The sequence below is a fragment of the Natrix helvetica genome, assembly GCF_964273705.1.
Source record: "Natrix helvetica genome assembly, chromosome: 4".
NCBI classification, from domain to species: domain Eukaryota; kingdom Metazoa; phylum Chordata; class Lepidosauria; order Squamata; family Natricidae; genus Natrix; species Natrix helvetica.
Window position 1 is genome coordinate 102,532,729 of NC_138550.1, and position 24,327 is coordinate 102,557,055.

At 41.6% G+C, this 24,327-nt stretch overlaps 1 protein-coding gene across 8 annotated transcripts in view; it reads right to left on the reverse strand.

Moving 5' to 3' along the window:
* KIF13A (kinesin family member 13A) overlaps positions 1-16,310 on the reverse strand; it is an 81,991-nt gene extending 65,681 nt beyond the window's left edge. For 5 of the 8 annotated variants that reach the window (XM_081952092.1, XM_081952095.1, XM_081952094.1 and 2 more), the window contains exons 1-2: positions 15,736-16,310; positions 15,059-15,149 (exon numbers count right to left, since the gene is read on the reverse strand). In XM_081952092.1, the coding sequence (XP_081808218.1) occupies positions 15,059-15,149; positions 15,736-15,790 (146 nt within the window). In that variant the 5' untranslated portion in view covers positions 15,791-16,310. The remainder of the gene's footprint in view (positions 1-15,058; positions 15,150-15,735) is intronic. The other 3 variants (XM_081952097.1, XM_081952096.1, XM_081952093.1) reach the window with 1 other exon arrangement.
* Positions 16,311-24,327: the final 8,017 nt, after the last annotated feature.

Genomic DNA, 24,327 nt, shown 5'->3' on the forward strand with positions numbered 1-24,327 from the left:
CGCTTCAGATCTCCCTAATACACTATTCTATCTGGAACCTCTGATTAAAGCTCAGACTCAGGTTTTGAACAATAAAATGACCTGCTGTAGTCTACATTTTAATGATTGCTTAACAGATGGAGAAAATATTTGATCAACCATTTTTTTCCTCATTGTTCCTTCTGAAGAAAAATTAGTGATGAGTTGTACATATTGTATGTACTTTGCGTGGAGAGATGAATCACATGGAACATAAGAAGGATTTGTCATGTGGCATTTAATGTGATAGACAGCTTTTCCATGGAAGGAAACAGTGTATTATAAAAAATGCTATGATAATGGGTACTCTGTGGTTAAATAATTAATCTGAAAAAAATAGTAAATTCAACAGAAAACTGGCAGAAAACTCTTGGCCAAATTTTTTCACAGATAAATAAAAGTGTCTTAAAATGTATATAAACCTATTCTAGAAGCTGATGTCCCACACTCAGTGAAGAAACTGAAGCTGAAAAGGTATTAGATATTTCAGAAGTCAAATAGGTGAAAGATGCCTCCACATCTACATGAAGTATTTTACAAGAAAAAAAAGTAAAGAGTTTGAAATTTTTTGATTATTACTGAAAATCTGTGCAATCTCAACATGTGGTACACCCAAGAAGATAGAGAATATTTCTGCAACTAAAATTGGGGGAGGGGGGAATCCAACAAAAAGATCTGAAAGGCTCAGTTGAGTAGTAGACAGTATACTATCTGACAGTGCATTCAAACTTTGCAATTTCATATTCATTATTTTCTTATTCAACATCTGAAATAGTAAATAGTAAGTTTGCATTCAGCTTTGCAGAGATACTGTATGTAGACATTGCATCAGCTTCTTCTAGTTGGAAGGGTACTTTGGACATTGCTAGCCCAACCAGAGAGAATTTATGTTTCAGAATAATGAAACCTCTTTGCAGCCTTGTCCAGCAAATAATCATTTAACCTTAGGGTAGACAAAAACAATGATATTCACAAACCAGAAATTGGTCAAGGTATGACTAATGGATTAAAGTGCCAAGTGTTAGGACATGAACTTCCATGATACAAGAACTGCTTAAAAAGAGCCAGACCCCACCTGAAATTATAAAATTTAAATTGTAACATTATTCCAAGGCAAGACTGATAAAAACCAGTTGGTCGGAGTCCAATATTTTTAGGTTATAAAATGGAAAAGAGGAACTGTAAGCTGTGTACACGTGTGCATATCAAGCATGCTATTTTCTTACTGCTTTTGCCAGCTTTTTTTCTTACTATCTTCTATACTTTGGGTTAGCTTTCTAAAATGAAAGAGCAGCAAGAACTTTCGGTAACTATGGCTAATTTAGAGAACCGCATTGCTTGGGAAAAACCATGTGGATCCATGTTATATATCTTCAATTATTAGCTGCAATTGTGAAACCTACCAAAGCAGCAATTATATTCAAGCTGTGATTCAGTAAATCTGAATGTACCATGTTTCCCTGAAAATAAGACACGGTCTTATTTTCTTTTGACCCCTGAAATAAGCACCTGGTTTTATTTTCAGGGAGGTCTTATTATTTTTGAGGTGCAGGAGACAGCAAGCATAGTCACCTCATGGCTGCTGCTGGGTTGCAATATTTTCAGGGCGGGTTTATTTTTTGGGGAGGGCTTATTTTAGAGCATGTACTCAAAAGCCCGATTGGGCTTATTATCCGGGGAGGTCTTATTTTTGAGAAAACAGGGTATACTGTTGCTTTCCATTATGATTGTGCCCTTCTAAAATTCAGAGGTGCTTAAACATTTGCATTAACTATAGCACTACTGAGAGCCAATTTGGTACAATGGTTAAGGCAGCAGGCTAGAAACCAGGAGACCATGAGTTCTAGTGCTGATTTGGGCACAAAGCAGCTGGGTAATCATGGGCCAGCCAACTTCTTTCAGACCTAGGAAGGAGACAATGGCAAACCACTTCAATGCTGTCCAAAACCACCAAAAATGCTGTCAAGAAAACTGCAGGGATTTGTCCAGGCAGCCTGAACAAAAACCAGACATGATTTAAAGGAAGAAGAAAATACTACTATATGATGGGTTGAATGAAAAGTACTGCTCCACCTCCATATCTTTAGTTTTAATTTGGGGTGTGCTAATAAACAAAACAGGAAAATAATTCTTGAAATAAGCTTTTTGTTGCTGTATTTACTTTCCCACATAATCACAACCACCTGCTCCACACTTCTGCCAACAAAGGACAAACTTTTTACAGCCATAGTGAAAGAACTCCACACTTTGCCCTTTCAACCCGATCCTGACAAACCTTCCAGTCTTTCATTTGAGTCAAAGAAGATACCCACAATGGTATTTTTTCTATTGTGCAAAAAGGTAGAATTTGTAAAGCACCCAGTCTGCATAATGTAGCAGTGAAAATTAACATCACAACTGCCTCTTGAGTGACTTGTGAGGCACAGTGTTTTCATGCTGCAGAAAAATTTCTTTTTCGTATTTCTGAATGCTATTAAACTGTTGTTTCAAAGTTCTGAGTGTTACAATATAGCATTGAGTTGACTGTTGTGCCAGATTGAAAGAAATCAATGTGAAAAATATCCAATATACCTCCCATATGCAATTAGACCTGAGGTCTATTTCTCTTTCTCTATCAACAATTCCTCATATTTATGCTGATAATATGACAAAAATTATGAGCAAATTTCAACTTGTAAAGCTTTCATCTCTACCATAGGCATGTGAAGAGCCTATCTTGCATAGACTTTCCAATATTGAAGAACATTAACAATGGAAACATTACTTTTCTGTGAAATACCAAGATAGACACAAATTTTCTTTTGATTGTTTTGCTGACTGTCTAATCGTGTCAACCTTTTTCCACATGAAACTTGTTAGCTGTCATAATAGGTCTTCCACTTGATTCTTAATCACACAAATCAGCTCTTCCTGGTTCACGTCTTTATTTTTTGGCCCAGTAGTGCACAGTACTCATCATCATCACCATGTCAGGCCTGCAGTTATATTCCTTTCATTAGTGTAGTAATTGGGAGGGGGAAGAGAAAGGAGTAGAATTGTGGGATTTGTTGTTGTCATTCCTTTTTGGAAGCCAAGGTCATCTTTTTGTCTCCGCACCTCTACACCTAACTGGAACCAGCTGGGTGGAGATGCCAGCGTGGCCAAAGAAGATTGGACCATGTGATGGATTTATGGGCGTGAGGATAAGACCATGAACTTTCAACTGGGTGGAATCCCAGGAAGCTTTAGATTTGGGATTCCACAGATGTGCAAACATGTCTGACTTATTAAATTGGAACTTTAAGGATAGTTTTGCCCTGGACTCTGATTTAATTCTGCATGATATTTGGAACGCTGACACACCATAAATAACCTGCATTCAACAATTAATATCATTAAGAGAGCCTCTTTTGGCAATAAAAAATTCAATCATGGCATATCACTGAAGCAACTGACAAGTACTCACTACAGTTTTCGATTTCACAAATAATAGCAATTTCCCCTCACTAACCTCTTGCCAACTAAAGCGAAAGAACACATCAGAGCTTCTAGCATGTCAGTACTGCCATCTATGGGTGATAACACTGGAAGCATCAATTTTCCTTCAAGCCTAATTTTGTTCAGTTGTAGTCCCACTAACATTATATTTTGCTTATTATTTAATGAACCTCATGTCAGTATGGGAGTGATTATTTACTGCATGTGTCCATCTGGGCCACACTCTTATGTAATTGAGAACATAATGCTTTTGTGGAAGTTCAAGGTCCAAAGTTTATGGGCTACATTTAGTTGCTGTACACTTGAAACAAGAGGATACTGAAACAAGATTATAACACTGGAAGATATTTTAAGCGTGCATCCAAGTCTCTTTTTGTTAAATAGGCCATTTGCTGTTGCCACTGTGTTTTTAGTGGGTTAAATTATTTTAAGGATTTAGGGAATGGCTGACTTACAATATCTTAATATGTCTATATTCAACTGCATGTAAAAGATTACAATGGGGAAAGTGAAAACTTCACTATCCAAAAGGAGACTATAGATTGTTGGTATTATTTGCTGCTGAATGAAAAGTTTTTCTAAGTTAAATTTCCACCAATTTTAGATCAATTTTATATTAATTGGCATGAAATTCTGCAATTTCAGACAGGTAATACATAGCAGACTTAAATTTATTATTCAAACAATAGTAATTAATTATTTTTGGAAGAATTGATAATATAGGGTGCCACAAAGCTCAGTCAGATTCTGAACCCTTTAACATTTCATAAACAATTTGGATAAGAAGATGGAGAAAATACTTAAGAGAAGATAATTGATTTCTAATGTAGCTTAATTACCCAGAAAAGTAGACTTTCCTTCATTGGATCGGTTCAAGGAAAAGTTGAATACAGGAAATCCCCTACTTATGACCACAATTGGGACTGGAACTTGCAATGCAATAGTTAACTGAGTTACACCTGATTTTACAACAGTAATGGGCATAATCTTTGAATAATTAATGAAATAATATTTTATGGAGGTTAAAATTTTCTAAGTAAAAAGCTTCCAGCGTTGCTGATACAAATCATGAAATTTTGAAGAAAAAAGAAAACTTCATGTTAAAAATACCTGAGATATAAAAATATTAATATCTGTTTTGTAATAGAAAGTCAAATTTCCTTTTAAAGTACATGGAGTGTCAAATACATAAGTCTACATAAAGATAGACCTCACTTACCGACACTCATTCAGCAACCGTTAAGACAACACTGAAAATGGAAATCTGTGACCAGTACTCGAAGACCCGGCCACTGCAAAATCTCTGAAGTCATGTGACCACAATTCAGACAGTAGACAACCAGCAAGTGGCAGCTGCAGTTTCGTGTAGACCATGATCTCCATTTGCAACTTCACAGCTGGCTTCTATCAAGCAAAGATCAATGGGGAAGCCAGCAGGGAGTCAAAAGTCGCAGTCACATGAAATCATGCTTAATGACCATAGCTGGAACCAGTGGTGGGTTCCTGCCGGATCGCACCGGATCGCGCGCTCCCTTTCGGCGCTGAACCCGGAAGTACGTTCTTGCCCCGCCCCTGGCGACGGGACGATGCTTGCCTGCGCTCCACCAGCTCGGCTGGGACCGGAGACGTTTCCTCAGCGGAGCGGAGCGCCTGAAAGGGACGCAGGCTCAGCCTGTCAGGCTGCCACCGCTCCACTGAAGACATTGCTGAGCAGAGAAACGTCTGCGGTCCCAGCCGAGCTGGTGGAGCGCAGGCAAGCGTCGTCCTGTCGCCAGGGGCGGGGCAAGAACGTACTTCCGGGTTCAGCGCCGAAAGGGAGCGCGCGATCCGGTGCGATCCGGCAGGAACCCACCACTGGCTGGAACTGATATTGTAAGTCAGCAGAGTCTACATTTTTTACTTTATGATCACGTTGCTTAGCAATGGAGTTCCCAGTCCAAACTGAGGTTAGTAAGTGAGGACTTATCTGTACTTTTCATGCCGACAGACATTACTACTACTACTAATAATAATAATAAATTTATTTCTTAGCCGCACCCTCTCCCGAAGGACTCGGGGCGGCGTACAATAAAACACATAAAAAACAATATGGACAATACACACACAGAATAAACGAACACGCGTACATGGAGGAGGTATAAAGATAAGAAAAGACAGTTAAAACATAGTTTTAAATCCCCTAATAAAAGTCTAAAAGTCACAAAAATTAAAAAACCCGTCAGGAGCAGTGTGAACGAACTATGGTTGAGCCAGGCCAGCTACTTGAAATAGGTGCGTCTTGAGCTTTATCCGGAAGGCGCGGAGGTCAGAGGTAGTCCTAATATCCGGGGGAAGGTCATTCCACAGGGCTGGGCCCGCAACAGAGAAGGCTCTACTCCTAGACGCCGCCCCCCGACATTGTCTGGTGGACGGCACCTGGAGGAGTCCCTCTCTGTGCGAGCGAATTGGTCGCAGGGATGTATGGGGCAGGATACGATCCCGCAAGTAGCTAGGTCCTGAGCCATGGAGCGCTTTAAAGATCGTTATCAAGACCTTGAAACGCACCCGGTAGACCACAGGGAGCCAGTGCAGCTCACGCAGGAAAGGTGTCACATGGGAGTACCTTGTACTCCCCATAATTACCCACGCGGCCGCGTTCTGGACCAACTGTAGTCTACGAGTGCATTTCAAGGGAAGCCCCATGTAGAGAGCGTTACAGTAGTCCAGGCGAGACGTCACCAGCGCATGAGTGACTGTGCGCAAGGCATCCCGGTCCAATAGGGGGCGCAATTGGCGCACCAGGCGAACCTGGTGGAACGCCCCCCTTGCCACGGCTGTCACATGGTCATCCATGGACAGCCGAGCATCAAGGAGGACGCCCAAATTGCGCGCCCGCTCCACCGGGGCAAGTTGAACGCCCCCGATGGCCAGAGATGGAATTAACTGGTTGAACCGGGGGGCCGGAACCCACAGCCACTCCGTCTTGGAGGGGTTGAGCTTGAGTCGGTTGTCATCCATCCAGACCCGTATGGCTTCCACACACCGGGACATCATTTCGACGGCCTCGTTGGGGTGGTTCGGGGTGGAAATGTACAGCTGAGTATCATCAGCGTACAGATGGTATCCCACCCCGAAACCACGGATGATCTCACCCAGCGGCTTCATATATGTGTTGAACAGGAGCGGCGAGAGGACCGACCCCTGTGGCACCCCACAGGTAAGGGGGCACAGAGTCGACCTCTGCTCCCCTGTCAACACACGTTGCGTCCGGCCGGAAAGGTAGGAGCCGAACCACCGTAAAACGGTGCCCCCGACCCCCAACCCCTCCAGTCGGCGCAACAAGATACCATGGTCGATGGTATCAAAAGCCGCCGAGAGGTCTAATAGGACCAGGATAGAGGAACAACCCCTATCTCTGGCCCTCCAGAGATCATCCACCAACGCGACCAAGGCCGTCTCCGTGCTGTGCCCAGGGCGGAAGCCGGACTGGCGCGGGTCTAGATAATCATTTTCCTCCAGATGTCGTGGAAACTGATAAGCCACCACACTCTCTACAACCTTCGCCAGAAAGGGAAGGTTGGAGACAGGACGATAATTGGCCAGCTCCGTAGGGTCCAGGGAAGGCTTCTTGAGCAAGGGTCTCACCACCGCCTCTTTCAAGGCGGCTGGAACGGACCCCTCACCCAACGAAGCGTTCACTAGGCCCAGGAGCCAGTCGCGTGTAACCTCCCAGGATGCCAGTACAAGCCAGGAGGGACACGGGTCCAATAAACATGTGGTGGATCGCAGTCGTCCACGCACTCTGTCCAAATCCTCGATGGCAACCAAGTCAAACTCCTCCCAGATAGGTCTCTCAAGACTCGCCACGGACGCCTCTACAGGACCACTGGAAGGGACCCAATCCTTCCGGATTTGAGCGATTTTATCCTGCAGATATTTCCCAAATTCCTCTGCTCTACCCTGTAAAGGGGCCTCCCGCGGCCTCTGAAATAAGAGGGAGCGGGACACCCGAAACAGGGCGGCAGGGCGGTTCTCTGCGGGTGCAATGAGAGTGGCACAATATTGACGTTTGGCCACTCTCAATGCCACAAGGTACGTCCTTAAATGGGCTCGTACCTGTGTCCGGTCAAATTCGGAACGAGAGGATCTCCAACGACTCTCTAGGCATCTCTTGCGGCGCTTCATCACCCTTAGCTCCTCGGTAAACCAAGGGGCCAGGGTGGAGCGTTGCCGCCGGAGAGGCCGCAAAGGCGCCACCCGGTTCAAGGCCCCGGTAGTCGCATTGTTCCACGCGACCACCAGGTCCTCTACCCGAGGGCGGGTCAGGGCCGCAGAAGGTGGCCCAAGCTCCATCTGGAACCTCTCTGGTTCCATCAGGCGCCTGGGGCGGAACCATCTAGTATTTTCCGGTGCGACCTCCCTCGTGTGTCGGGCCCTGAATCAATTGAGTAAGGTCCATGGCTGTCATGGAGGCCATGAACTCCCGAACCCCCTCGGATGCTTCTCCCACCGATGGCAGGTTAAAGTCCCCCATCACTAAAAGTTTGGGGGTCTCAACCGCCACCGATGCGATCAGCTCGAGGAGTTCGGGCAGGGCTGCTGATGTATAGCGAGGAGCCAGGTATACTATCAGCAGGCCCAACTGTCTCCCAGGGCCCCATTTCACAACAAGGGATTCACATCCGGATGTCTGTGGCACAGTGGACTCCCTCGGCTCTAAGTCCTCCCGGATAATCACTGCTACCCCACCGCCCCTTCCCTGGGCCCGGGGCTGGTGAAATGCTCGATAACCTGGCGGGCACATTTCCACAAGGGGTAAACCTCCCTCGTGGCCCAACCAGGTCTCCATTATTCCCACGAGGTCCGGCTCCCCCTCCGAGATTAGGTCGTGAATGAGGGGGGCCTTGCTAACAACGGACCTCGCATTGCATAGCACCAGCCTCAGGCCCTGGGTCTGGAGCTCCTGACCACCTAGCATGCGGGGGTTGGTACAAGCGACCGGGTGTAACCAGCACCCACGGTCTCCCAACCGACTGCGAATTTTCAATCTGTCCTCATATCTGCCCCTCCCTACGACCGTTGGAATCAAAAAGCCCTGCACAGGAACGACATCCTCCCCCTCCTCCTCCCTACTGCCCCCTCTGCTCGTGACCACACCTGGTGACCTGGCTCTGTCCTCGCTCCTGACCTGACCCACCCACCCCCCAACCCCGGAACCCCTATACAATTTTAAAAACAATTAACTAAAAAACCCCTAGCTCTCCGCTTCCTCCACCTCTCGAGATTAATAAATCCGTCATCAAGGTGGGCCCTCGAAAGGGCGGAGGGCCACACCTGCGAGAGGGGGGACTCCCGCAGTAGGATGAGGTCTGTTCTTGAGTACATATAATGATGCTAAAAGCGATGCAATCAGGGCCAGGGTGCCATAGATGATAAAATGAGGCAGCAGGCCAGGTTCCACATAGATGGTAAATAAAGGAATAATGAGAAGACAGCAGGAAGATGGTAAAAAAGATGGAGGCCGGGAGGCAGTCCATGATGTAAGTAGGCAGACGAATTAAATAGATGTTTGATGAGTTTTTTTTTTTTCCTAGTGGGTTGATGAAAAAATGGTGGGGGTAATCACGCAGGCGCACACAGTAGTTGGCTCAGAATCAGATGTAAATAGTCACAAACAAAATGGCAAGTGGGCAGGTAGTTGTACAAAGATGTTGGTGGTTAACGAGGGGCACCTGGGCACAGTCTTAGTCTTAGTCTGTGATATCTTACTGATATCAAAAATTAAATTGTTCCTGAAATGCCAGTCCTTACATAACTAATTTTGTCATAAAACATGGCACAAAGGAAATGTGCTGGTAATGTCTGTGTTTCAAATATATATGCTTCATTCTCTATGATGGATATCTATCACTAGTTTTTCAATCCAAGTTTTAATTTCTTTAAGAATAGAGAGTGCCAGAGTGGTTTTAAAGAAAAGACATATATGAAATCTGAATTTAAAATTTCTGGTCAAAAAGAGAGATACTACAGCAAGATGTTTATGTACAGCAAGATGTCCAAGAATTCAACAAAAGTTTTTAGTTTGGATTGATTGAATACTTTTCTGAAACCTCTCTTGAAGATCCACAAAATCTCTATCTGAAAATAGTGTTATATTTGGAAACTTTAAGTCTGAAGTAACAGATGTAGTTATTCATATGCTACTATATTTTCAACAGAAAAATTTAAAACTTATTTCCCTTTGATTCAAGACAGAGTCAAGACATAATGGAAGAGCAGTACTTCAATTTTTTTTTTTGAATGTTTACAAATTACAGGTAGTCCTCGACTTACAACCATTCATTTAGTGACCATTCAAAGCTACGACACTGAAAAAAGTGACTTACAGTATGATTGTTTTTTACACTTATGACTGTTGCACCATCCCCATGGTCACGTGTTCAAAATTTGTTCATGTTTATGATGGTGGCAATATCCCAGGGACGTGTGATCATCTTTTGCAACCTTCTGACAAATAAAGTCATTGGGGAAGCGAGATTCACTTAACAACTGTGTAACTAACTTAACAATTGCAGAGGTTCAGTTAACAACTGGGGCAAGAAAGATCATAAAATGGGACAAAACTGGCTTAACAACTGTCTCACTTAGGAACAATTGCGGTCATAGGTCAAGGACTACCTGTAAGGTTTTGTTTTGTGTTTTGCTATTGCCAAATACCCTGCATCATTGCAAGTTAGATATCCCTAAAAGAATCATCCTTATGCTATGTAAGATATTTTTGTCCCGGCTGATGTATCATTTTTGCTTTTATATCTCACTGTATCTTAACCAAACTCATCCTTAAATGCAAATAAATATTGAAAAACACTATTAAAAGTGAGATGCTTGCTCTTTCATAACTAAACTGCATTTCCAACATTTGTAAAACATTTTTTCTTTCAATGAATCAAATTTCCATACAGCCAAAAATGTAATTTCTGGAGTAAATTGATCTATTAAACCCAGAAGATAATATCAGAAGGTATAATTTATTTAAACTGAGATTTACCTCCACAGATGCTGGGGGGGGGGGGGGGGAATCTACCGTGATGTTTCTAAATAAGGGCCACTACCAGAAGAGAAAGTTTTTCTACAGAGGATCCCTATTTTAATATCTTAATAGTATTGACGTAGATATGCCATTTTAGGACTAGGGTTTTAATAATTCATAATTTTAGAATAACATCCTTGTAATTAGTATCTCACCCAACATCTGAAACAAATGTAACATGGTTAATGGGGAAAAGTTTATATTTAACAATAGTTTAATATTTTATAAACTGAAGAAATGAACAGGATGAACATTTTAAAAGAAATCAGAATAACTTTTTTTTTAGTTTTCTATAAATAAAGGCTAAGGATGCAGTCAGCTGTTACTCCATCCGCTGCTTCTGGCAGGTGATTTTAAGAGGGCTTGCATAGCAGCTTCTATCTGGCTGATAATACGTTGGATAAAGAAACAATTGGTATCTGTCTCATTTCACCAGACACTCCACTTAGATAAGATGAAACTGAGGGTTTTACAATGACCTACCAACTCACCACAGCTAAAACTTTTACCTATTAACTTGGTCTAAAGCTTGAAGCTATGATAAATAACCACATCAGCCACTATAAATGTCATATATTGCTTCTAATGAAAAAGTGGTTTTAAAAAGTTATAATTAAACATGTTATCTAAATATATCTTTTAAAAATATCTGCATAACATGTACTCTATGAAAAAATACAAATTATTTAACTGATTAAAATTAGAGATATCCACATTTTAAAATCAAAATATTTCATGTCCAAAATACATTTTATTAATCACCGTATAAATGTTTAGAAGCCCTCGTTTCAAGCTTAAAGCAATTATTTTGAATGTGGAAATAACTCTTCTGAGCTTGAAACACTTTCAGATTGGTCTGAATAACTTACTTTGAACCTCATACTGGGGGTTTCAACTTAAAATGTTTTGCACATTCCTACATAAAATATAGTAATCATTTCAATCTGCACTGGAGTCTACAGAAAACAATTAGGACTTAAGCACACATAAATTATTATTAATTCTTAAAGACATATAAATTGTTGTGTTACAATTGGACTTATTTGGTTGTTATCAACTTGATTCTATGTAAGTGCCAGCATGGTGCAATGATTAATAATGAACTCAGAGCGGAAAGACCCAAGTTTAGTCTTCTCTTAGACATAGAAGCCAAATCAATGTCAGCTATCTGATAAACAATCCGTCTTTTCACATTGTACATTGTAAGCTTTACTAGAAGAGCATATGAAATACAAAAGAAATGGACCATGCAACTAAGCAAGAGAAAGAGTAAGTAGTAGTATCTTGATAGCAAAACTGGACATATTGAAGCTTATTACTTTTACAATCTTTGGATATATCTAATTTTAGATGAGACTGAGCTAGGGCTTCATTGGTAACAAATTAAGAACTACAACAAAGTCAGTGGATAGATGAGAATCTTGAGAGCACTTCTGGAACCGTCATTACTCCTGGGCTAATAGCCACTTTGGCTCAAAAAATTTCCACTCAGCTTTTGGTGATACTACACCTAGAGCTGTTATTAAAGCAAGTATATTATCATCAATCACAGGTCTGCTTTCAGAAATATTTGGAATCCGTGGTTGGTACAAAATGCAGCCAGACCTAATATTGTTGTGATATTCTGGAAATGCCTGTTCATAGCTTACTTCCATTTGAAGTTCTATCAATGGACAGGAGGGGATGAATATTTCTCATCAATGGACAGCAGACTCTGCAATTACCTACTGCAAGAGTCTTATCTTTGTCTCTCATCTGATAAAGCTGTAAAGCGAGTATTTAATTTGCCTATTGCATTATTTCACAATAGTTTCATTGTTCAATTATTAGACTGCACTATACTGTATAGATAGTCCTCATCTTATGACCAGAATTGGGACCAGAATTTTCATTTTGTTGTGGTCATAGGTTGAATAAGGCCCAATTTTACCACAGGGTTTGTGGTGGTTAAGCAAATCACACAGTTATTGAGTCAATCCAGCTTCCGTAAAAGGTATATTTTACCAGAAATGGGCAAAAAAAGCTACAAATCATGATTACATGACCATAGGACACTGTAACTGGTTGTAAATGCCAGTTGGCCAGCTGCCAACTGCCTGAATTATGACCACGTGACTGCAGAGGTGATACAACCGTTTTAAGTGGAGTATAGATTATAAGTATGGTGGAATCACAGACAGAAGGAGAGGGAGCCCCTTTAGGGGGAATAAACATTCCAGCTTGGAATCAGTTTGGGAGAGAAAATGTCTGAGGTCAAAACGTTAGTATGGTGGAGGGAGCCAAGCTTAGAATCCTTGCAATGCAGAAATCTCCACAGACTTGACCTATCTCAGAATCCCCGAAGCTTTCTCTGACCACTCCCAAGGGAATGCAGTCAATCTGACAAGATTCCGATAAGTGATCAACAAAAATATTTACCTAGGTATATTCACTAGTGATTATGGTTTCTTGCACCTGACACACTCTTTCCAAGGCTGTCAATACTTTGAACCATTGTTAAATGAACATGAGTCGAGGACTACGTGTATATGTTTTCAGCACAGTATAAGCTACCTGGCGAGTTATTTGCAGACGTACTTAGTAACATGTAGCAACTAACATTTGTACAAACAAGCATTACACATCCCTTTGCAATTTCCTCCAGCGCTTGCAAAAGTTAGTACAGTTTTTGTAAGATACTGTACTTGTGCAGAAACTTCTTCTAATTGTTTTACTAGCTGACTTGGAAGACTTCTACCAATTATGAGTGCCAAAGGAACTGCAGGATGCTGCGGAAGAGAGCAAAGCAATATGGCCACTTCAGTTTATTCTGAAAAGTGAAGGAGCCACGTTTCTTCATGAAACAGATTCCAGAGTGAGCTTTCTTTTATCTTTCATTGAAGCAAACTATCCATATGGAGCCCTACTGTTTAATAAATTCAGATGTCAATGCCACATTCCTAGTATGTTGTAAATCAGTAACAGCAATCCATACTAAATATACAATTGCATTGATATAGAGGACAGAGTCTCAATTGCTCAAAAATATAATCAACTTGATTCAATTCAAATGAATCTGATTTAGAAAACAGATTTGACTTGATGAATCAAAGAGATTCAGAAAATCAATTCAATTCAGTTATTTGAGCTTAACTGGGTCAATTTGCTTTGAATTGTCATTTGAATTAAAAAAAAATATTTCTGGGCATATGCTGAGGCTTTGACATAATTTAGATAAATGAAAAGCCATCCAAAGATGGCTCAGTGGCTAAGATGCTGAGCTTATTGATCAGAAAGGTTGGCAGTTTGGCAGTTCGAATCCCTAGCGCTGCATAACAGAGTGAGCTCCCATGACTTGTCCCAGCTTCTGCCAACCTAGCAGTTCGAAAGCATGTCAAATGCAAGTAGAAAAAAATAGGAACCACCTTTGGTGGGAAGGTAACAGTGTTCCATATGCCTTTGGCATTTAGTTATGCCGGCCACATGACCATGGAGACGTCTTCGGACAGCGCTGGCTCTTTGGCTTTGAAACAGAGATGAGCAATGCCCCCTAGAGCCAGAAACGATTAGCACCTATGTGCAAGGGGAACCTTTACCTTAAAGCCATCCATTTTGGCCTTCTGATTAGATTTGGAAAGCTAATTCAACTAGGAGAATAAAATTAATAACCTTCAAATGAAATCTCTGAATCCAAATTTCTTACAGCCCTAATATTTCCTTTAATTCCCTGGAACTGTGTCTTGATAATATAAAATACTGGAATATATAAGTAACACAAGAAACTCTAAAATTATACAGAAGTATCCCTTACACATCTAATAGTCACTTATCTCTCATGTCCATAATTAAGACATGTAAAGGTAGGCTCAAATAATATAAGCTCCCTTTTTTATAAGAAAGCTGTAACTCAGGTCCACTGAATAAAAACACACAAGAGACACAGATTCTTATTGTAGTCAGGAGATCACTCTCAAAATGTAGAAAAATGTAAATTTTCCTTCTGTACCTTTGCTGTGTAAGTCCTCCTTATAAATCTCAAATGAATGGGGGAAAATCCAACTATTTTTAAAGTTATTTCGGTATTTTGGATCATTTCCAATTGTTCTTTTCAGGGATTTATAAATAAATCTCTGATATATTTTCGCAACTGAAATAAACCACAATTAATAAGGAATCCAGGAGAGGCATCTGCACATATTTACGAACTTTTGCATTTAAGCACCAAGAACATCCATTTTTGCTTGAAATTCTAACTATCTTTCAGATCAACCCCAAACATCATGCACATACTACTGTAGTGCAAATCATTTAGAAGACAGCATTAACTTTTTGTTCATGCAGCTCAATACTCCTCAAGTTAAAGGTTACTTAACCTTATTTCTATTTGGCACCTGCCTGAGCCAGAAGGGGATCATGCCCAAAACTGACATTTTAAAGGCAGATTATGGAAGTAGCTGATGTACAGATAACAAAAGATGCTGTGCTCCAGAATACAAGTTTGGATTTGTTCCTTACCTGCTTTCTCCTTGCTTGTTGTTTGAAGGAGGATGCAAGACAGTCTGATTCCCTTCCATTTCCACAATACACTTGGTATTCAACTCCAACTCTAGAATGCAACACAGGGCACTTCAGAACTTTTGTCTCCCCACAAGGCATACTTCCCTTCCAGCTTTCTTCTGATTGATTGATTGATTGATACACTAGCCAGCCGAACTTTCCCCGATTCTTTCTCATTCCTAGCAAAAACCATTCCCATTTGCGACTAGAAAAGTATAGGAAACGAGATGGGCGTTGTTCTCCAAAATGCTGAAAGGAGCGCGGCGGGGTGAAGCCCAGCAAGACACTCGAGAATTTCTGCTTGTAAAACGCTCGGGGCTCGCACACACCGCACAATCCGAGAGCTCCGTTTTTCGCAGGTTCGCACTCTCCACACCCCGCTTCCCACCACCTTCCGCCGTTGCAAAGACTTTACTGAAAGGGTGGGACGACAAACACCCCCCTTCCCCAAAAGCTGCAACTCTGCAGCCCTTTTTTGCTTTCCCCCCCCCCCAAAAAAAACCCCTTTTGCAAACAAGTGGATTCTGCAAAGAGCCTGGCCAGGGAGGAGGATCATAACAGGAGGAGGAGGAAGAGAGGGGACCGTTTCAGGGAGAAACGAGCACGATTTTTAATTCTTCCATCGGATTTATTACCTCGCCTGTTCATGGGCCGGACTCTGACGGCCACTTTCACCTTGGTATCCGACATCTTTCCCGGCGAGCGAGGGTGAATCCTCGCCGCAGAAGTGAACGCAGGTCTTGGCGCCTCCTTCCCCCTTCGCCGCGACCCTTCAGAGCCGCGGCAGCCGCTCGCAGAGACTCTCCCGCGGCCGCCCGGGCAGCGCGACGAGCGCGGCGCCGACGAGGCTCATCCCGGCCCGGGTGGGGTGGGGTGGGAGTCACGGGTGGGGTGGGGGGAGCCGCGCGAAGGTCGAGAAGGAGAAGCGGCCGCGGGAGAAGAGTTTCCCAGAGACGCCGGGGCGGCCGCCTCGCTTCAGCCTCGCCTGCGCGACAAGCTCCTCTGCCGCCTCCTCCTCCTCCTCCTCTCCCCCGCCACCGCCATCTTCCAGCTTCCGCGGCGGCGGCGGCGGCGGCGGCTCTTGCCTCAGTCCCTTCTGCCCTGAGGAGATTTCGGGGGGGGGGGAGGGGGGAGGGGCAGCGTGGGCCGCTGTCGGAAATACCCGAGCGACTTCGCCCCTGAGAAGCGAAGCGACGGGTGAGGGGGGCGGGAGGAGACTCCACGGCACAGCCAACTGGCCAAAAGGGCGGCTAAAAATCATGCGCGAAGTTTCCCAGGGCCGCCAGCCGGGAGGGCGGCTGGCGCAAGCGCAGTCCAGCGCGTCTCTAAGGTGTGGGGGCGGGGGGGGCGGCGAGGGTAGAAGACGAGGTGTCGTGTTCTCTCCTCTCTCCTTCTGGAGGGGTCAAGACTGAAAAGTGGGACGGGCGGTGACGGTACAGCTTGAGCCACCCGGCGGAGCAGCAAGTTTAAGGTTGCGGGTTGTCCTTGGCGGACAGTGAAAGACGGGGACATGGACGGGCGTGAAATAGCGCGGCAGCGATTGCCAGCGCGGAGGGAAAGCGTGGAAAGTGAAATGCAGGTAGTCCTTAACTTACGACCACCATTGAGCCCAAAACCTATTTTGTTAAGTGAGAAATTTGTTAAATGCGTTTTGCCCCATTTTACGACTTTCAAATGCTAAAAGTGAACATTTGTTAACTGAATCACTGCAGTTGTTAAATTAGTCACGTGGTTGTTAAGTAAATCTGGTTTCCCCATTGACTGGTGGTCAGAAGCTTGCAAAGGGGATCACGTGACCCCGGGACACTATAACTGTCATAAATGTGAGTCAGTTGCTGAGCATCTGAATTTTGATCCTGTGACCATGGGGATACTGCAGCGGTCATGAGTGTGTAAAATGGTCTTAAGTCACTTTTTTCAGTGCCCTTGTAACTTTGAACAGTCACTAAATGAACTGTTGTAAGTTGAGGACTACCTGTCGTTTGAAAGGGACACAGGTCACATCTGCTGCACTCTTTGTTTCTTTTCAGCTATGACAGTGTTTTTCAATCTTGGCAACTTTAAGACCTGAGGACTTCAACTCCCAGAATTCCCCAGCCATGCTGGCTGGGGAATTCTGGAAGTTGAAGTCCACAGGTCTTAAAGTTGCCAAGATTGAGAAACACTGAGCTATGACTTGTAAGGATTGAATAATTCACTTAAGAAATTGGGGTGCAGCACTGGTCTGAATTTTGGAGATCACGAAGTCACCTGTAGCCCTGTTTGCAACAATGGGGCCGTAATAATTTGTCCCCTTTTCTGCTTTCTTCTCTGACCTCCTTCTTCACTTGTCAGCCTCCCTCCTCCTCCTGGGTCCGCTGCTTCTTGTGATCAACTCCCCCCCGTCCGCCAGAAAGGGGTGGATTTATTTTATTTTTATTTATTCATCGCACAAGGAATGTTTGTGTCTTAACTGCTGTCAAGCCTTTTTCTCCTTGTTGGTAAAGTTGCTTAAAGGAAGGGAGAATGGGATCCTGACGTACAGGATGGGCTTTCTATTGATCTTTAATAGCAGAATGAATGAATGAACACATACAGGAAGTCCTGTCATTTGCTGACTGCTCAAAGTTACAACGGCAGTGGAAAAATGGACTTATGGCTGTTTTTTCACACTTATGACCATTGTGGTCACATAATCAAAATTCAGATGCTTGGCAACTGACTCGTGACAGTTGGACTGTCCAGAGGTCATGAAGATCACCTTTTGCGACATTCTGACAATGGGAAAGCTAGGTTCACTTCCCAGCTGTGCTACTAGCTTAACAATTGCAGTGGTTCACTTAACAAGTATGGCAAGAAAGGTCATAAAATGGGGCAAAACTGGCTTAACTATCTCACTTAGCAACAGAAATTTTGGGCTGAATTGCCATCAGTCAAGGACTGCCTGTATACCTCTTATTTAGCCCTCAATTCTGACATACTGGGAGAAGATTGTGGATTCGTTCCCTTCCTAAATGCATGCATGCAGCTAAAAGGTTGCTGTGTTGTAGAGTAAATTACACCCCTTCTGAACCCTAACCCTTACAGTAATTATTATGCCATTTTTTGCCCTAAACATTTTAAGAAAAATCTTTTTCTTTTTTGTTCCATGGCTAATAAAATTCCAGAGTGCCTCAAATTCTCTGTTTTGATCTTCGCCATCAATGGGACATGTCATAGCACAGTATGGGAATTAAACCAATGACTAGGTCTGCCCACTGTACACTGTGTTTTGATTTGTTGATGGTTCTGTATTATCTGACTATAGCTTATGAGTGTGTGTGAATCTTCGAGTCAGTTTGACTCCTGGCAAATGCTTGGACGAGTCCTGCAGCTTTCTTAGCAAGTTTTCAGAAATAGTTTGCCATTGCCCCCTTCCTGGATCTGTGAGTGACTGGTGCAAGATCACCCAGCCTGCTTTATGCCTAAGGCAGGATTAGAACTCGTAGTCTCCTGGTTTCTAGCCTGGTGCCTTAACCACTATACCAAACTGACTAACTACCCCAATTACAGCTTATTTTTTGATGAAAAAAACCACAAGAGCTTTTTCAGTACATTGTAGTTTTTTTAAAAAAAAAATCGACACAGTCATTAAAACACATGGGTGCCGTTTGTCCCTTGAAGCCATGCATTTTGGTGAGGAAGAAACTCAGTTTGGGCTTTGTGGTTTATTAAAACAAATACATACATCATTCTCTCAAATAATAGGAAAAGTTATGTTATTTAATCAATACCATAGCACAGTGATGGCTAACCATTTCGCGCCTGAATCCCCCCAATGCAATGCGCGTGCAGATGCTGCACATGTGTTGTGGATCCGCATGCATGTGCCCCGCTCCCTCTGCATGCATGCATGGCCCCACGCACGTGCCCTGCCCCACCTTCCACGTGCATGCACCCCACGCACATGTCCCCCACCCCCTGTGCACACATAGGTGGTCCCTGTGCACATGCCATACCCCCACACATGCATGCGCAGCCCCCCCCCACCTGGGCCCAGCCCCCCACACATAAGCAGCATGAGCCAACAGGAGCCGTGCGCGCATGCACGGTGCAGCTGAACTGGGGCAACAGTTTGCCCACAGGGTGCTGCGTGCCACCTGTGCCCCGCGTGCCATAGGTTTGCATCACGGCTATGGCAATTCCATATACTGTATGTCTCTATGGTGGTATGCTTTATGATAGGCAGTCAACGAAGTAAGTGTGGGTGAGAAATTAGCATACGGAAACTGACACTATGCTATTTCCTTCTATTGCAAAGCATAATGATTAAGGCTTAATTGGGTAGTCATTGTTTTCACTCTGTTCACTTTTAATTCTAATTTCTCTTCTGGAACTGGAAGATAAACTGCTTGGTCTACAAAACCATTAGCAACCCGTTTTCAGTTTCTGACATATTCAACACAAATTAGTGTGAACTATAGAGAAAACAAGACTTCCATTATTTGCCCCTCCTTAAATCATCCAATCTTCATCATTATGACAAAAGAATGTCTGGTATGCAAGAAACACATCCCCATCACATTGTTATGAACATGGATTCTGAATTGAAACCAGAGGTTCCTGACAAAAAGAGGCCAAGATCTAAAAAGCTTAAGAATTTAGGACAGATTCCTTAAATATATACAGTAATTTTCAAAGACACTTTCTGAAATCATATACAGACAGTACAAATCATAGCACGTTGCATTTCAAGATAATCTACATGTTTAAGTCTTGTTTAAAACTAAAATGCCTTTCCGTTAACAGAAAGTCCATTAGTGTATCATTGTAGATTTATATAAAAATAATGAATTCTTACATAATAGGCACACAATTCCATAAAATTATGCAAAAAAGTAATAAAATAAGTCCTAGTATTACACTGCCTTTATGCAATCTCTAGACTGGCCACAGTTGGAATGCATTAGTTAGAATGTGTGCAGTTCTAATTAGAATATACAGTATATTACAAAGGATTCTATAGAGTTGTAAAGAAATGCAGAAAGAAGCAATTGTTGTAATCAAAATTGATGGACCAACGTTTAGAAAAAGGTAAAAGGGAATTAGAAATATATTTTGGTGTAAATAATAGAACCACATTTTTCTATGCATCTGACCAGTAGAAAGTTTAGTTAAGATAGAAGCACCTCTATTGCAACATATCGCCAGGGATATGGTTTCCTATCATAATTCTGATGACCTGAATGGAACAAATCTGATGCATCGATTAAGGCACTATAAATATATAAAGTCAAGTGTCCAGTTAACATTCTGTCTCAATGTTATTTTCCAATGAAGGAAAAAAGGAACACAAAAAGAGTGATGGAGCACTATGGTTCTTTGACTTCAACAAGGAGGGAAGGCGATAAGATAAAGAGTTCCTGATGGAAGTCTTACAACTCCAACATTAACACTGCAAAACTCTCTACTGTGTTTTCCTATATCACAACAGAGTTGGAGAATTGCCAAAGAACTTGCATGCTAAAAGTACACAGAAGGTACAACATTTGTCCCAGATTAGCAGAAATGTAGCATGTAGACTGGCCCAGATATTGGTTGCTTTATTTTGTAAGAACTTCTGGAATCAATTCCCCTTGTTCAGCATCATCACCTAAGCAAACAATCTGTTGATTCCAAAAATCTAATGATCTTCGTTTCTTGAACGTGGATGATTGTTTCACTAGAACGCATGAAGAGGGAGACAGATTGAGGTAAAAGTATTGCAACAGCAATGTTACACTCTATATACAATCATGTTTTAGGCAGGATTTTGTTTGCAATTTGTTCTGACTTTAATTTTGCCCTGTGCAAACATTTGGAACAAAGCAGACCATGTTGCTACATTGTGTACCATGTGATTGTGATGTCCCTGAACTGGAAAAAGAGGACATCCATAAAGGATGACCGTTTCTTTTTTTCTTTTTTTTATGTCAAGGTTTTTATTTTTTAATACAATTTTTCACATATTATATAAATGAAGTGTTGTCCGGGTTCTTTCTTTTACATCCTCTCGTTTACATAATCTATTTTACATCATAATACGATTTCATTTTCTGCCAAATTATACTTTTCCATTATTTTGCATCTTGATGCTTATTTTTTCTTAATACATCATCAATATCTTCAATTGCCCCTTCAAAGTTGCATCAAATTTTCATTTCATATTTTCTCCTAGTCTATTTTACTATAAACAACATATATCCTCTAATTCAATTTTAACATAGAAAGCATTTCTTTCATTATTGTATCCACAATTAACAATATACTATAATTACTTTATTTCTTAATTAGTTACATATTAACAATCTTGCTACTATTCCCTTTAGTCTACTAATATAACTCTTTTTCCCTTTCTTCCTCTTTTAACCATTTTCTCTTTGGCTCTCAAGAATTCTACTTCTAATCATTTTTCTTCTCTCCCTTTCTCCTAACTTCTTTTTCTTTTCCTATTTTTATGGTTATTGTATCTTTTCTTCAAGGTATTTAATTTTATTTTTCTGATTTTTCCCCAGGTTTTTCCCTATTCTCCTCCCTTCTTTACTGTTTGGTGATTTCTTTTTTGGGGGGGGGAGACTTCCCCCTTGTTTGCTTTTCCTTTGTGACTGTAAATCCCAGTGAAATCATCTATCTGCATTTTGTTTTCAATTCTTCTTTCTTCCATATTGTCTTCCTGTTCGTCATTTGTGCCCTCTTTTACCCCCTCTTCCGGGAGACCATTTCTGAGCAATAGCTGCAAGGGTGTTTTTAAATGGAGGAGTTCACACAACATATTAAAACTAAAACCTGGGTCTCATACAGTCAACTAAACAATATTATGGCTTAAATGCTGGCCTTTCTCATACATGCTAAAAGAAAAGGTTTAAGTTCTTGCAGTGTTCAAAACAACAAACAAATCAAATTCCACTTTAGCTTAGTGTAGAATGTTGTAGGAAGCCATCCAATATGTCGTTTCTCTGTTTCCTAAATTTTGGAAATGGTGGTGCCTGAATAGTGTACCATTATTTAGAAAGTTTATCAAGTTTTATTATTTTCGTTGAAGGCAAAAAATAGATAATATTTGTCCCATATGCAGTTTGCAAGTCCATAAAAACCTCTCGGTGTGTTTTTCTAAAATGTAAAAGATAATGGAGAGATGGGGAAATGTGTACAGGTGATGCCATTTTTGGCTCCTTCTAAAAATTCTGTAAGGGTCTTTTCCATTGCCTGTTGTGTCCTATACATGCTTGATTTCCACTCTCATTTCAAGTCAGTTCAAAATCAAATCTACAATGCAAGAATAATAACAGACCCGTTAGCTCAATCAGCTGAGCAAGTCCAAGTTGGGATTCTGATGGGAGACAGGAAATTCTCTTTTCGTTGGCTAGCTTTCCTTCCATTTGCAAAATTACAAATAGTTTCACTCAAATACAAAATAGATCTGCAATGTTTGGTGATGGATTTAGGTCATCTTACCCTGAAACATCTGACCTGCATCAAAGTTGAACATTATTTTTAATCAAGAAGTATAATTTTGTAAAGAATGTGACAAAGGAAGGCAATTTTCTGGTGTATACTACATTAATAAGTTCAATATATGTCATACTATACAAGGTGGAATGTATTTTATAGGTAGTCCTCACTTAAGGACAGCCCTGTTTAGCAAGTAATTGAAGTTATGTTGGTGTTAAAAAAGTAACTTTATGTCCAATACTTGCATTTACAGCTATGACAGTTTCAAACATGTTGCAACTGATGGGTGTTTATGACTCTTGCAGTATCCCACAGTCACGTGATTGCCATTTGTGAACTTCACAGCTGGCTTCTGACAAAGCGGAGTCAATGGAGAATCTGGCAGTAAAATTGAAAGTTGCAGTTGTGATGTTTCATTTAACAATCACAAATGATTCACTTAATGGTTGAGGTAGAAGTAAGGTTATAAATCTGTGGTGCTCGTGTGATGTCTTTCTTAATGCCCATATCGCTTAGCAATGGAGTTGCTAGTCCCAATTGTGGTTGTTAAGTGAGGACAACCGGGAATTCCTTTGAGAAAATAACATTAAATTAACTTTCCATTAACTTTCTAGCTATGTACTTCTTTTGCAGCAAAAAACCAAAGTAAAACAAGAAAACTAAAGGGGGCAGTAGTGTTGGTGTGAGTATTGGTGTTGTTATTAATGTGGGAAGGAAGGAGAAAAGGGAAAAGAGGGAGGATGGGTGGGAGGAAGGAAGGAAGGAAGGAAGGAAGGAAGGAAGGAAGGAAGGAAAGGAAGATAGCAGAAAGAGAAATAAAATAAGTAAAGGGTGGCCTTGCCAATTTTAGTGCTTATTTTTACTGACAATCCATGGGTACTGGACAGGAAAAGATTCTCCACCCTGTTACAGCAGGCAGATGAAAAAGGAAACGCTTGATGTAATTTTTGTGTTAAGAATCTTATTCCAAAAAGTGTAACTTTCTTTTTCCCAATATAGGGAAGTAGGCAAGAGACATTGTGGCATGCAATGGGTATCTTAAGCTTTCCCTGTGTTTTAAGATATATTTTTTCTCCTTACCTGCCTGCAAATTTTTTTAAAAGAGGTAATATTGTTGGTTCCCCTCTACTCTGGGGGACTCTGAAAGCCACAACTATAGGAATGCTGGCCCATTGAACATGATTCAAGGCTGCACTTCATTATCCCTGCATATAGAATAGATTTTTGGAATGAAAGGCTTCCTAGGCAGAAATATGAAAATTAAACCTCATGACTTAAAATGAAAACAACATTCAAGAGATCCAACTCAGTTTACTGGCACCACATCTCTTTTGGCCCAGAGCTATTAAATGAATCAAATGCTACTGTGGTTATTTATAGGTTATTTTAAAAATAACCAGAATACATGTTCTGTGAATTTGGGCAATATGTACACACTAATCCAAACTGTGTACAGTACAAACCTTTCTCTTGCCTCATAAAGTCCATTTGTTGATCTTTATTTTACTTTTTCAGTACATGGAGCCAATGGCATGACTAGTATTGAAAATACTTCTTAATCCTGTCAGTTTTGGTAGATGCGTATAGCTTTACTTCTGTAAATGAACATGGAGATACCTTTTTGACAGTATCTTGTCTGTATTGATGTGAAACGTATTTTTTGCCAGAAGTAAGTGAGGATACTTGACTGCCAACTTTTTCTTCAAAAACCAAGGGGAAAAAAGACAATATTATTTTTATTCAAATTCCATTCCTTTTCTAACTACAACATACCAGAT